The following is a 15,511-nucleotide window of genomic DNA, read 5'->3' as shown; positions in this document are numbered from 1 at the left end:
GACTAACACGCACCTCAGGACGAGTATGGAGCGCTGACCCAGGTGCCATCAAATCCCCGACACGCTCCGTCGGGCGAATTCCATGCTTAAAGCACCAACACAGCAACTCCCTCATTTCTCTCTCCTCCAATCTCCCCATTAACTTCTTCACAGTCTCTGCTTCGCTCACCTCCAACACCGGCTCTGGTTCTGGTCCCCTCCTTGGCTCCTCCTTAGCTCAGGTCTGACTCCTGACTCTGCCACACTCTTCCTGAGCCCACCCCCAATACATTTTTGGGGCTGACTCTCGGGCTTCCATACGCGTCGCCGTGCTGCCTCCTCATACCGGCGCCTCTCCGCTTTCGTTGCCTCCAGTTCTTCTTTGGGGCGGCGATATTCTCCAGGCTGAGCCCAGGGTCCTTCTCCGTCCAATTCGTCCTCCCATGTCCATTCCTCTCTTTGTTGCTCCTGCTGTTGCTTTTGCCTGTTACCACGCCGCTTGGTCCCGTTGTGGTGGGTGATTCTGTAACGGTTCTCGTCTGTCGAAGGAGAAGCGGACCAAAATGCAGCGTGGTGGTTGTTCATGTTCTTTAATAAAAATGAACTAGACATGAAATAACGAACAAAACAAAGAACGAACGTGAAAACCTATACAGCCTATCTGGTGAACACAAACACAGAGACAGGAACAATCACCCACGAAATACTCAAAGAATATGGCTGCCTAAATATGGTTCCCAATCAGAGACAACGATAAACACCTGCCTCTGATTGAGAACCACTCCAGACAGCCATAGACTGTGCTAGATACCCCCACTAAACCACACACCCAATACCTAACAAAACCCCAAGACAAAACACACCACAATAAACCCATGTCACACCCTGGACTGACCAAATAAATAAAGACAAACACAATATATTTCGACCAGGGCGTGACACACCTACCAAAAAATCTATACTTTTTCTTCAGAAAACTAAGATTCGAAATAAAAAAGTTAGCCAAAATGAGTTCCTAGACAATGTAATTAAATGCTTTATCATAAAAGAATATTACGATATGTTCAGATGTAAAAATTCTAATTAGATATATTTCTAGAGTTATGTTAGATGTGTCAAATAAGAGTTGGAGTTGTACTATCAATTGAGGTTTATTTTTTGCCCAAACAAAAAAGATCACACAAACATTTTCAACCTTTTGGACTAAAATTGCAAAAATTTTACATTTGTACGTGATACAAAAAAAGAGTGCAATTTAAAATTGACACATACATTATTATAATCATTTGAACCAGAAAGCTGTGGTATATTTAAGCAATAAGGCTCGAGGGGGTGTGGTATATGGCAAATATACCACGGCTAAGAGCTGTTCTTAAGCACGACGCAACACAGAGTGCCTGGATACAGTCCTAGCCATGGTATATTGTCTATATATCACAAACCCCCAAGGTGCCTTATTGCTATTATAAACTGGTTACCAACGTAATTAGAGCAGTAAAGTATTTTTTTGTCATACGCGTGGTATACGGTCTGATATTCCACGGCTGTCAGCCAATCAGCATTCATGGCTCGAACCACCCAGTTCATAAGAGACAGTATACCACGGGTATGACGCAAAACAGCTTACTTACTTTTCTAATTACAATGGTAACCTGTTTATAATATCAACAAGGCAACTCGGGGGTTTGTGTAATAGGGCCGTTACACGACAGCTAAGGGCTGTATCCAGGCACTCTACAGGCACTCTGGCCTTATTGCTTAATTATAAGACATGTTCCCAAAACATTATTTCAGAACATAGTCATTTCAATAACTTCATCATCCATTTATATGTTTGTGTTGTGACTAGTTTGAAAAGGAAAGAGCAAGATGCTGGAAGCATAGCATTGTCTTGACACCTGAACATCCATCTTCTCACTTTGGAATCTGGATATTGGCTGCTTGGTCAGTAGCTCAGGTCCAAAACTTCCTTTGGTCTAAAGATAAACAGAAATACTAAATGAGTGGAAGATTGGAAGACATAACCGAAGATTGGAAGACATAACATTTTCACATGAATTGATACATTTGACTCTATACTGTTTCAATTAACAATCATGGGTGATCCTCACAATACTCGTTAGTTGTCTGAACAGTGACTAAAGAGTATGTCGAATGGTTTCTTGTACTCACTTGCAGGCCTTAATGTTAACACAGATGGTCCTCACATCATCGCTTGTGCTAACCTCCTCAATCAGCACCCACAAGTGTTTTTTCACCAGGCCTTTACACACAGATTTTAGGAAGCCAATATCATTGCAAACGGACAATAGCGTCTGCTTTAGCTCCTCCTGTTGACAAGAAATCATCATCAACAACAGTTGACATTTTCAGAGAAATATCACAGTAAATAGTTAGTAGTGCAATTTCATGAAAGCACACTCTTATCAGTTGTAATGCTGTGGTAGCTACCGGGCTAGAGGAAGTGGTGATGGATTTCTTCACTTTGTTCAGTGCCCACTTACACGCCCAGCAGGTCCCCTTTAGCTGTTGCTCCTTTAGAAACCACAAACAGACAAGGAGGACAAAACACACTTAAAAAAATATAAGCACCCCCAAAATTATTATTATGAATTAAATTATGGTGTGATGTATTCAGTGTTATGGTTTAAGTACATTTGAAGATGTAATGTGAGAGTGAGATTACCATGCGCTTTTCCGGCTTTGCTTCCAGTACTTCCTGGTCATCAAGGTCAACCTCTTGGCATTGCCCATGGATTTCCCAAACTGCAAAGACAAAATTACACAACAGTCACTCAAGTGATGGGTACTTCACTTGTATTGTACTGAAACCAAAGGTGAACTTGGAGTTGATTAGGCCCCCTACCCACAGTTCCCCTTGCACCCTGACCCAATGTATGTGCTACATATACAGTAGTTACTATTTGAGTTAAATAAAATCTCACCTGAACAAGCCAGCAGATTGAGGGCAAGGAGGAACAGAGATGTCTTCATGATTTGTGGTGGTAGAGATGTGAAGAGTAAAGTCGTGTTGGGGTCTGGTAAAGTGACTTAGGAATCAGACAAGCCCCTTTTTATATAGAAGCCCCTCTATCCACAGCCCCCTGTACAAACCCCACCTACAGTTCAATCTATTTATAGTACAATTAACATAAACCACAAGACACAAACCTTACAAGTCAACAGGATGTTACTGTTTAGACCTACAGTAAATATTGATGCAGAGCAATTTTCATAATCACCTTTTTCCATCTCTCCACTCTCTGATCTTCATTTTAATTAATCAATTACAGATTAAGCCATGTACTGTATGTCATGGAAAGAGCAGGTATTCTTAATGTTTTGTTCACTCAGTGTATGTCTCCAGCAGAATACACAACACTGACATATTGATTAAAATGTGTTCAGCTAGCTTAGAAGTGATACATTTAGGGCTACTAAGCTAAGATATGGAGTTAAGATAGTAATACAATTGACCATTTAGCTATTTTAATTTGTATTTTAGGAAACCTGGAATATGATTATTTTTTTTGTTTACAAATGACTTGATTAAGCATTACATTTGACATTACTGCTATAGAAACCCATTGTATAACAGAAAATTCATAGCAAAATAAATCAACATGAGGTATGTTTTGAAGTATCTTAAATGCATCTGAGAGTTATAGGAAAGCTCAGGGTAAATTAAATGTTATATGAAAACAAATGTTATGTTAGTGTTTGTGCTTAACTCTGCTTCAGAGCCCAATGGCGGCGAGCTTTACACCACTCCAGCCGACGCTTGGCATAGTGCATTTGGATTTTATGCTTTTGTGTGGCTGCTGGCCAAGAAAAACCATTTCAAAATGCTGTTTTTCGGACATTGACTCTAGGGGGCTGAATTAAGAAATCACACCACATTCCATCCTCTTGTTGCAAGCTGTTACAGTGACACTGTAAATAAGTCAAGCAACACTGAAGATGATTGTTTTAATTAACACAAGGGGTATTATTGAGAAATGAACAAGACCAGAAAAGTTTAAATAATCCTTTCAGTAATATTTCAATTACATTTAAGAATTTGATTCCTCCTATTCCTAAATCAGTTGGATAGGAATGTAATGTAAAGAAGATATGGCAGTATATTCCTCAAATAAACAGTAAACCATGTGTATCCTTTATGTAGCCAATGACGATCATTATTGAATTTGGTAATATGGTTATTGTACGTTTGTTTTATATCTTGGCTAATTAAATTTTCCTACATGGATTAAAAAGTAGCGCATATTCTAATTGAAAGTAAGATTGAATGTAAAGATCAGTCCCGCCAGGATTCCGCGATTCCACATATTATGCGATTATGTAATTTGACCAATCACCACACTATTTTCGCTAGCTACAGATTGTAACACCATATAATTTGTCTCAATCGATGAGAGAAGTTTTGAAAAAGACAAGATGGCGGTGTACACCAGTGGAGGCTCCTCAGAGGAGGAAGGGGAGGACCATCCTCTTCATTGAAATGTCATAATAACAATAGTGTAACATAAAAACTCTAAAAACAGTATAAAATTCTACTAAATATATTCATATGTTACCAAATAATTGATTAAAACACACTGTTTTGCAATTAAGTTTTATGGTAACTTCAACAGTACTCTCTGGTGTAGCACCATGGTGTAGACAGAGGACAGCTAGCTTCCATTTTCCTCTGGCTACAATGCCTTCAATACAAAACCTAGGAGGTTCTTAGGCCTCACCCACTTCCATAGACCTACATGGTAATTATGACCACATCCGGAGGACGTCCTCCAACCAATCAAAGCTTTTGCAGTATGAACTGACATGTTGTCAATCCAATCATAGGATTAGGATCAGATAATTAACCTAGTGTGTTGTATTGGGGTTGTGCCGTAGAGTATTATGGAGGGGGGGGGGGGTAGATATTGGATATAAATTAAGAGTGAAAAGTGTTTTTTGAGCATTTTTAGGATATTATTCCATTCAAATTAGTTTCTTCAAATTACAGGAGACGGAAGTGGTAGATTCTAAATTGCTTTCTTGGTTTTAGAACTGCTCATTGAATCTCCTCATGCACCCGTATTGGGGGTTTTATGGCTCCAGAGGCACAATCCTCTAATCAACTGGGCAACTGGTTCTATCATGGGCCCGTTCTGCCACGCCATTGTCTGAAGTCGGCACAGCCTGCCCCGGGATGTCTTCCTGCGGGCTTGGGCCTCGGATCTCTTGGCCATTTTCGCGGAGTACTAGGAACTCCGGGAGGTTTTCAAAGAGGCCCGCGCTACATCTCTCCATCTGCATCTACCTTTTGACTGCACTCTCGACCTTCTACCAGGAACTACATTGACTCGGGGGCATCTTTAGTTCCCTGCCGACCATGGAAAGTACATTGAGGAATCTCTTGCTGCCGGGCATATTCATCCTTCTGCCTCCCCCGCCGGCGCAGGGTTCTTCTTTGTGTTGAAAAAGGACAAAACTCTGCGGTGTATCGACTACTGGGGACTTAATGACATTACAGTTACAAAACATTACCCTCTACCACTCATCTCCTCAGTTTTCGAGCCTCTCCAGTGGGCGACAATCTTCTCAATGTTGGACCTTCGGAACGCCTACCATCTGGTTCGGATACGGGAAGGAGATGAATGGAAGACAGCTTTTAACACGGCTAGCGGGCACCATGTGTACCTTGTTATGTCATTTGGACTGACCAATGCTCCCGCAGTGCTCCAGGCCCTGGTCAACAATGTGCTTCATGACATGTTGAACTGGTTTGTGTTTGTCTACCTTTACGACATCCTCGTTTTTCCCGGTCAGCTCAAGAACATGTCCTTCACGTCCAACATCTTCTTCAGCATCTCCTGGAGAACCAGCTTTTTGTTAACTCAATGATACATTGTACATTGTATGCAAACTGATATGTGACATGTATTAGTAAGTCGCTCTGGATAAGAGCGTCTGCTAAATGACTTAAATGTAAATGTAAATTAATGCTCTGCCCCACCTGCCCTGAATGACGGGTCACCACTGCTCCTGAGACATAAGTGTTTGGGGTTTAAAAAATATTGTTATGTATCTTTTATTGTAGGTTTTATTTTACATTACAGTCAATGGGCACAGTAGGTGAAAAACATAGTCGCGGCAGGAAGATAAAAATGGTAAGGTCACACCTCCACACATCATAGCATTGAAAATCCCAGAATGTCCTCTCAAAGGTACAGTGGCTTGTATGGCGGACCAAGAACTGATGTCTTTTAGAGAAGACAAAAATGAAATACTGGGAGGATATCAGCACCTGCTTCTTAGCTTGAATACCAAAGGCAAAGTAGTGCAGCAGATAAGTGGATGACATACTCTACTTTCCTTTCAACCTGTGAGTTGTTTTCACAGCTTCCAAGGCACCTGCCTCAGACCCGTGGTTTAGGTTTACTGGTTAGCAAACCACAGATCACAATGACTTTACAGAGAAACCAGAGTCATCACCAGAAACAGAACCAGTTGTTTTAAAAATGAAAAATGACATCGTATAAAGTTAATCTAAGTAAATAAATGACCTATAATAAATTACCGGGAAATAAAGTTGAGGATGCCCTTCCAAGGCATTCACTGCCGTCTTAAAAATGTATTTTAATTTACAGATATACTTATTACAATTGCAGTCTTTATTGTATACCTTCCAGGACACATTTCCTCTACTAAGTATCTACCTAGACACTGATAGTTAGCCAAACAACCCACGTAAAAACGACTACAGCTTACTATAGAATACTACCATACTTTCCACAGAAAAGCATCACTTCTGAGTAATGCAACGGCACAGACAACACCTTAGCAAAATAAATATATACTACTGTCAAACCCTGATCAGTTTCACCTGTCCTTGTTATTGTCTCCACCTCCTTCAAGTGTCACTTGTTTTCCCCAGTGTATTTATCCCTGTGTTTCCTGTCTCTCTGTGCCATTTCGTTTTGTATGTTCCAAGTCAACCAGTGTTTTTTCCCGCCTTTGCTATTCTCTTTTATCTAGTCCTCCCGGTTTTGACCCTTGCCTGTTCTGGACTCTGTACCCGCCTGCCTGACCTTTCTGCCTGCCTTGACCATGAGCCTGTCTGCCACTCTGTACCTCCTGGACTCTGATCTGGTTTTGACCTTTTGCCTGTCCACGACCATTCTCTTGCATACTCCTTTTGGATTAATAAACATTGTAGACTCCAATCATCTGCCTCCTGTGTCTGCATCTGGGTCTTGCCTTGTGTCATGAAAATTACAATTGTAACATCAAAACTGATTCTAGGCCCATTAAAGGGAAACAATAAAGAGGCAGACAAAGAACAATCAAAGTTTATTAAAGCTTAGAGGATTACAGTAGGTTAGCTTGTTTGAAAGATAAATAACACACATTAACAAGAGTACACCAAAATGACTTAAATCTGTTACTTCCTCAAGATAGTTTTTAAAAATAAAACAGTGCTTTCACAGAGATTCAGATGACCAAGATCACAAGACCAAAAATAATGACTAACATGACTGTATTTCTAATGGTGGAAAATAAATAACAGTTAACCACTGCATTTACATAAGCAATAGTTTTTTAGAAATACAAATTACTACTTGAAGACACCTTTATTGGAGGGTGCTGCCAATAAGCTGCCTGGATCTCAAACCAGCAAAGCTTATCGAAACAAACCAACGGAAAACAAAAAGGATATCATTGCAGTGATTTTACATAATGAACATCTTGAATATTGTCAAATGAATAAACTCATTGGATGGGTGAAACTCAACACGTAGCATTGAGAACAAAATGACCCCAAACATTTCTTCCAGAAAGCAAGGTCAGGTGAGGTTTATGGCCCATCTACTGTGGGACTTTAGTTAAAGATCAGGCAGAGATAGAGATGCAGTTCAGTTTAAGAGACTTTCAGTGGTGGAAAAAGAACCCGATTTTTGTACTTTGAGTAAAAGTAAAGATACTGTAATAGAAGTGAAAGTCACCCAGTAAAATACTACTTAAGTCTAAAAGTATTTGGTTTTAAATATACTTAAGTATCAAAAGTGAAAGTATAATAATTTTAATGTGTTATATTAAGCAAACCAGATGGCATATATTAAGCACATCAGTGTAAAACCGCTGGATCGATTAATGATTGTCTGACAAATAAAGTAAAAAAATGTCTGCCTTTAAAATGTATTCAACTTATCTGAAAATAAATTACTTTAGTTGAACTTTGAATGGATAAGAACTTTACTGCCACATATTATTCAGAATTTACATGGATTTCAGACAATATTTCTCAAATTACACAGACCACTAGAAGACAGCCTCACACACCAATCAGACCTATTTCCAACCACAAACACCACGCCTGGCCTGTCGCACACCCACTGCTGCCTGCAGAAAGAGGGGGTGGTGCTGTGACCATCACTGAACAGAGGATACAAGGCCATATAGGGCCACCGCACAGCCAGAGTCTTACAAGTCAGTTTCATATGTCAGTGTTTCCCACGGTGTTTGTCTTGGTGGGGTGCAGATACTTCTGAAACAACCTTCATATATATGCATGTTTCTGGTTATAAACCCGACCCTTCTTGAAACGGTGCACGCGTGTAATAACTCCACCTGTAAAAAGCTCATCATTCACCTTTTATGGTGAAAATAATGCCCCTATTTTGCTGTATACTTTGGAAGTATTGGAATTAGAACAAGGAAGTTTCTAAAGAATATATATGGTGAGCTTGATCAAATGTGTTACGGCTTTCTAGGTGGGAAGGAGAGTCGGACCAAAATGCGGCGTGTAGATTGCGATCCATGTTTAATAAACAAACGTAAAACACGAATCAATTACAAACACTACAAAACAAAGAACGTAACGAAAACCGAAACAGCCTATACTGGTGTAAATAAACACAGAACAAAGACATCAGGACACTAAGGACAATCACCCACGAAACACTCAAAGAATATGGCTGCCTAAATATGGTTCCCAATCAGAGACAACGATAAACACCTGCCTCTGATTGAGAACCACTTCAGACAGCCATAGACTTAACTAGAACACCCCACGAAGCTACAATCCCAATACAAACACACCACATATAGAAACCCATGCCACACCCTGGCCTGACCAAATAAATGAAGACAAACACAAAATACTTCGACCAGGGCGTGACAAAATGTCTCTGGTGGTGTTGGCAGAATGTTTTTAACTTTTCCAGTGACATTTGCTGTAGGGCCTGTCTCTGGTGGGTCAGTTTCTTAGAGAAAGAAAGCAATAGCAAATTGTTGAAAACCTGTAAACAGATCACTTGAATTCAATAATATTTAGCCTTTACTTTTTCCCAAACCTAAATATAATGAATGTACTGTCTGTCTACTCCACCCCAAAAATGTACATTTATAGCAGGCCCACTTACAGTGGTAGCCGGCACACTTCAATGCCAAATATCAACTGTCTGTTCATCTGTTCAACTCTACTGTATATTAAATCTGTGCTGCCTTTCGGATACATAGAGCAAAAAACTTAATAGCAGCCTGATTAAATGAGAGATGCACATGGTAATTTGTTGTAGGCTAAAGCTACTTTGGGAATATGAACCCATCATGCCCAGAAAAGGTTTGAATCCCTGATCCGGCAAGGTGGAAAAGTCTGCAGTTCACTGACTAGGTATCCCCTACTTGCTTGCTTGCAATGCAATAACCTTCTGTGCGTACGCATGGTCTAAAGCTTGCTGGAATAAAAGCACATTATCACTACAAGTTCAGTTTTTTATAAATGCCGATTTTTGTGTAAAACAAATGTTTTGGGGTGTGTTTTGTGCAAACTATAAATGAGGCCCCAGACTTTCATAGCATCACTTGCTGTCCAGTTGAGAGTATTTCCCCAGCAAACAATATCAACTACTCAAAAAATGACACTAACTTTATACAAATTTAACTAAGTAAATACAAATGACCCATAATAAATAACCGGGAAAGAAAGTTGAGGATGCCCTTCCAAGGCATTCACTGTCGTCTTAAGACACTCCCACATTATGTGATTGGAGGACACTTTCAGGAGGAGGAGTCCGGGCATTGTAGGGGCGTCCAGCTCTGGGAAGAGGTCGTCGTGGAGACGATTGCCAGACAGCTGGGTTAGTCTAGCCTGCAGTTTGAGGGCGAGGAGGAGAAGAGAGACGGAGGAGTGAGACAGGCTGAGGCCACACACTAACACAGAGCGACTGACGTCCTGACCTCACACAGACCAACCACATGCCTGTTCTCCTCTGGACACACATCACACACACACTCACAAACTGCATGGATTAACAATGCACTTCAGGTGTTCAAATACCAGAAATAGTTCCTAAATCCCAATTCAAGTTCATGATCTGTGAAGGGTAAACCAGTCTAGTCATTATATTTCTATGTCAGAAACCATTCAATACCCATTCGTTCACATAAACTGCCTATCCAATGATGCAAAATACAAGTGGAAAATTCCAATTGGGTGTCATCATCACTCTTGCACCAAAGTCCAAGACATATCTTTGACTGTTTGTTACCTCTTTCGGACCTTAATATCGCCATCTCCATACTTTCATCCCTAACATTCATCAATGTCTACGTATGAATCAAGACAGAATCTTGATGACTGATGTTCCGGTATTAGCCTATTCTGTATCTGCTGTACTTGATTGAGGTTGCCTTTTGCAATGGTATCAATAGGTCCAGAAGTGCAACCCTGCCCACCTGGCACTTTCGGCAGGCTGAAGCAAATGCTCAAATAGCATTTGAGTCAGGTCAGCTCTTACTCTGTGTCTCTGACCTGCTGAGTGCTGTGGTGGGTCTGGGGTGACTTGGAAGGGGGTCGTGGTCAGTTGTCCTCAGAGAGAATCCCTTACTGGAGGACAACGACACTGCAGAACGAGAGAGAAAAAACATAGGTTTTGGTCAATTTTTATCTTAAATATTACTTACGCAGAAAACCATGAAAACCAACCAAAAAGTAACCATGGCTGTTCCTTGCGTTATTGGAAGACATTGTAAACCGTGCTATTAGAAGAGAGAGAGTTTTCAGAGACCGGAATTACTTTTTTGCGCATGATGATCCATGGTTTATACATCGCTGTCGTTTCCCAAGAAATGTTCCGTTAAATTTGTGCGCGGATTGAGCGCCTAATCTGGAAAGGAAGACACGCTGTAATCATGCCATAACCGTATCTGTCCAAGTACTGTCCACTCTGGGATTCCTCACTACTGGGATATTCCAGAGGGAAATAAGTGACAGGTCAGGTATATCACAGCCATCATTCAGCCGCATCACAAGTGATCGCGTCTTCCAAAAAGTTTGCTTTTCTCTTTTGGTCCATGGTTATTCCTGACTAAACACTAATTTGTGCTAGCATCCTATAATGACAAATTACTTATTTTAAGGCACGTTCAGATGCCGTTAATTTTAAGTTAATTTGAGATTTATAGATCACAAGTCCGTAAATTATAAACGGGCTTCTTAGAACCTGCGTAAGCAAGGTTTTTTGCGTTCATTATCACATTTAACGTGCTGGTTGAAATTAGGTAAAACGTTTCCCTGCATTAAAGTCCTCAGCTACTATGAGCCTTTGGATGAGCGTTTTCCGGTTTGCTTATAGCCATATACAGCTCATTGGGTGCGGTCTTAGTACCAGCATCGGTGTGTGGTGTTAAATAGAGAACTACAAAAAATATAGATGAAAACTCTCTTGGTAAATAGCCTACTGCTTTTCATGAGATACTCTATCTCAGGTGAGCAAAACCTTGAGACTTCCTTAATATTAGATTTTGTGCACCAGCTGTTGTCTACAAATATAAACAGACCACCACCCCTTGTCTTACCAGAGGCAGCTGTTCTATCTTGCCGATGCAGCGTAAAACCCGCCAGCTGTATGTTATCCATGTCTTCGTTTAGCCACGACTCGGTGAAACATAAGATATTACAGTTTTTAATGTCCCGTTGGTAGGATATTCATGATCGTGGCTCATCTATTTTGTTATCCAATGATTGTACGTTGGCTAATAGGCCTAATAGTAGAGGCAGATTACCCACTCGCCACATTTACTAGGTATAAACATCAGTGAAACTAAATTTGACACATTGAATATACGGCAGGGTTGGGATCAATTATATTTTAATTCCAGTCAATTCAGGAAGTACATTGAAACCTTTGGTCTGTTTCAAAACGTTTAGCTTTTACTATATGAACCAAATGGAAAGAAACAGATGAAATGGAATGAAACAGGAAGGGACCTACCTGTATCTGTCCAATAGAAACTGTCGTATTCGTTGCTAAACATTTTCCATTTGGAGTAAATGGTTTCCATTGCAAAACGTTTTTCAACAGAATCCGAGAAATGAATACACCCCTAGCAGACTAATTCTGGCAGCTAGTCCAACTCATTCATTAAAGGAGTGATAACAGGGGTGGGATTAGGTGTTGAGGGGGATCAGATGAAATGGAAGATTCCTGGTGTCTATGACACCAGCTGTTTGGTGTGATGCAGCGTGGTGAAACAGAGAAGACATTGTCTGTCCTGTTGAGTTTTGATGTAGAGTCTTTGCTCAACAAGGTGAAGTTAGGATTGTCAGGATTTGGCCAGGGTTGTTCCGGTTTTGGTCACTAGATGCCCCCATTGTGCTTTTTGACCCTTTTGTTTTCCCTTGTTCCCAGTTATTATTTGCACCTGTGCCTCGTTTCCCTTGATTGTATTTAAACCCTTAGTTTTCCTCAGTTCTTTGCTCTGTGTTTGTATGTTAGCACCCAGCCATGCTGTGAAATTGAGGTACTCTGGTTTTGTTCTTGTTTATTTTTGATTATTCTTTTGAGGTTTGTTTCTTCTCTGCTGTTCTTACCACTTACACCATTGTGGATTTTCCTTGTCTCTTGGAGGATATACATTTTTTTTTCTTGGAATTACTTTTGACGTTGTGGATTTATATTTTTGCCTGAAGATCTTTTCCTTTTTTATTTTTTAAATCACCGTCTCCAGTACTGCTGTGTCTGCCTCATCTTCTGGGTTCTGCCAACTATTAGTGGCTCAGTTTACTAAGTGACTGTTTCTCACACCGGAGACCCGAATTCGTAACCGGGTCCTGACAGAAACACAGAGCCAACAAAATGAACCCAGAGGCAGCCAGTACCCAGGACATTTTTTCCATGCTGTCCCACCACAAGGGGACTGTCCAACGCCACGAAGCTCATCTGGTTCAGCAAGAGGCCTTAATGGCTAGACATTCTCGACTTCTGTCGGAGATGCTGACTTCCATAAAGCAGATATCTGATTGACTTTCCCCGGCAACCGCTCCTGCCCCAGTACATCAGATTCAAGTGCCCGTGGCAGTTAACCCCCTTGCTGAACCTCGTCTGCCGCCTCCCCAATGGTTCTCAGGTGATCCGAGTGCTTGTAAGGCTTTTTTTACCCAATGTTCTCTCTCCTTCGAGCTGCAACCCTCGTCGTTTCCCACCGACCGGTCCAAGATCGCATATATCATCACCCTGCTGTCAGAAAAAGCCCTAGCCTGGGCTATTGCTGTGTGGGATGCCCAAAGTCCCTGCTGTGCCAGCTACTCCACCTTTGCTGAAGAATTCAAGCGAGTATTTCAAGATCCTACCAGTGGCCCTGACTCAGCCAAACAGCTCCTGACTCTCCGCCAAGGTCGGCGCAGCGTGACGGACTATGCCATCCAGTTCCGCACGGTGGCAGCAGCGAGTAGCTGGAAAAACGAGGCACTCACAGTGTGCTTTTTGAAGGGTCTTTCCGACACCATTCAAGATGAACTGGCCACTCGGGAACCACCGGACAACCTCGAGTCCCTGATCAAGTTGGCCTCTCGCATAGACCAGCATCTGAGAGAGAGAGAAATCAACCGTGGACCTCTCACCCTAGCTCCTATCGGTCCCAGCTCTGAGTCTCCACCTTTATCCTCGCTGGCTCCACAGGAACCCATGCAGATTGGACGCATCTCCCAGGCTGAGAGAGACCGCCGGATGAGGGAGCGATGCTGACTATATTGCGGCAAACCGGGCCATTTCCGCTCCACGTGTCCCGGGCTCCAGGGAAACGCACTGTCCCATGCAGGCCTGGGAGGACTGTAACGGGAAACATAACCTCCTCCCATCCATCCAACTCCTGCCTGCTCATTCCAGTCACCCTTTCCTGGGACAACCATGAGCCTCCCCTTCAAGCCTTGGTAGACTCTGGAGCTGCAGGTAACTTCATGGATGGTGTCTGGGCGAAGGAGAATGGCGTTCCCTCTGAACCTCTAAGTGACCCCATGAGGGTTACTACATTGGATGGAAGCCCTTTGGGATCTGGACTTGTCACTCGTGTCACTACCTCCTTGTGACTTTCAGTTTCCCAACACCAGGAAGTGAGGAACTTTCATCTGATCTCCTGTTCCGAGTTCCCTCTCGTCCTTGGATACCCCTGGCTTCACAGCCATAACCCTCACAACGACTGGTCTGTGTGCACTATCAAGCAGTGGGGTCCTACGTGCCAAGCCACTTGTATCTTCCCGAGTTCCCCGAGTTCTCCTCCCGAGTTCCCGAGTGTTACCATGACCTCAAACCGGTATTTAGCAAACAGAGGGCCGCCATGCTACCACCCCATAGACCTTACAATTTCCCCATCGACCTGTTTCCGGGCACCTGCCCCCCCAGGGGTCGGATCTTTTCCCTATCTCCTCCCGAACGAGCTGCTATGGATACCTACATCAAGGACGCTCTGGCAGCAGGCCTCATGCGTCCATCCACCTCGCCGGCGGGAGCAGGGTTTTTCTTTGTGGCCAAAAAAGATGGTGGATTACGTCCTTGCATCGACAACTGGGGACTCATTGCCATAACCATCCGTAACCGCTACCCGCTACCCCTTATGGCCACAGCCTTTGAGCTGCTCCAGGTGTCTTCACTAAGCTTGACCTGCGGAACGCATACCATCTTGTGCGGATCAGACCCGGTGACGAGTGGAAGACCGCTTTCAACACTCCTACTGGTCACTACGAATACTTGGTGATGCCCTTCGGCCTGACCAACGCCCCGGGCTGTGTTCCAAGCGTTCATAAATGATGTGTTCATTTACTTGGATGACATCCTCATCTTTTCGTGCTCCCTTCAAGAACACAAAAAGCATGTCAGACAAGTTCTCAAACGCCTTCTAGACAGCCATTTGTACGTTAAGCTGGAAAAATGTGAATTCCATTCATCCCGAGTACAATTCCTGGGATTTGTAATGGAACCCGGTCGAGTCCAAATGGACTCCAGGAAGGTAGGGGCGGTAGCGGATTGGCCCACCCCCAAGTCCGTTAAGGAAGTTCAGCGTTTCCTGGGCTCACACACTTTTACTGCAAGTTCATCAAGAACTTCAGCTTGGTGCCAGTGAGAAGAAGGCTAGTCAGTGTGTTAAGAACAAGGAAACCACAGTGTGAAGCTGTGTGTCTTCAGAAGCTCACACCAACTTGGGGGAGAACATTGTTTCACTTGCAAGACTCATGACACTCTACCTCGAGAGATGTGACGGAGATGCA

The 15,511-nt window shown here is 42.5% G+C and overlaps 1 protein-coding gene across 1 annotated transcript; it reads right to left on the bottom strand.

Moving 5' to 3' along the window:
* Nucleotides 1-1,117: 1,117 nt before the first annotated feature.
* On the bottom strand, nucleotides 1,118-3,013 carry LOC135507422 (antimicrobial peptide NK-lysin-like). Its single transcript, XM_064926964.1, has 5 exons — nucleotides 2,925-3,013; nucleotides 2,666-2,745; nucleotides 2,431-2,514; nucleotides 2,152-2,309; nucleotides 1,118-1,955 (listed from the first exon to the last, which is right to left on the bottom strand). The coding sequence occupies exons 1-5, from the start codon at nucleotides 2,971-2,973 to the stop codon at nucleotides 1,925-1,927; spliced, it is 402 nt and encodes a 133-aa protein (XP_064783036.1). The 5' UTR covers nucleotides 2,974-3,013; the 3' UTR covers nucleotides 1,118-1,924.
* Between the last annotated feature and the right edge of the window lie 12,498 nt (nucleotides 3,014-15,511).

The sequence above is a fragment of the Oncorhynchus masou genome, chromosome 21 (assembly GCF_036934945.1).
Source record: "Oncorhynchus masou masou isolate Uvic2021 chromosome 21, UVic_Omas_1.1, whole genome shotgun sequence".
NCBI lineage: Eukaryota > Metazoa > Chordata > Actinopteri > Salmoniformes > Salmonidae > Oncorhynchus > Oncorhynchus masou.
This window is presented reverse-complemented; position numbering and strand designations above follow the sequence as displayed.

Coding starts and splice junctions, on each gene's coding strand:
- LOC135507422 (XM_064926964.1), bottom strand. CDS start 2,973: ATGAAGACATCTCTGTTCCTCCTTGCCCTCAATCTGCTGGCTTGTTCA. Junction 2,515..2,665: donor CAAAGCCGGAAAAGCGCATG/GTAATCTCACTC, acceptor TGGTTTCTAAAG/GAGCAACAGCTAAAGGGGAC. Junction 2,310..2,430: donor TCACCACTTCCTCTAGCCCG/GTAGCTACCACA, acceptor TCTTGTCAACAG/GAGGAGCTAAAGCAGACGCT.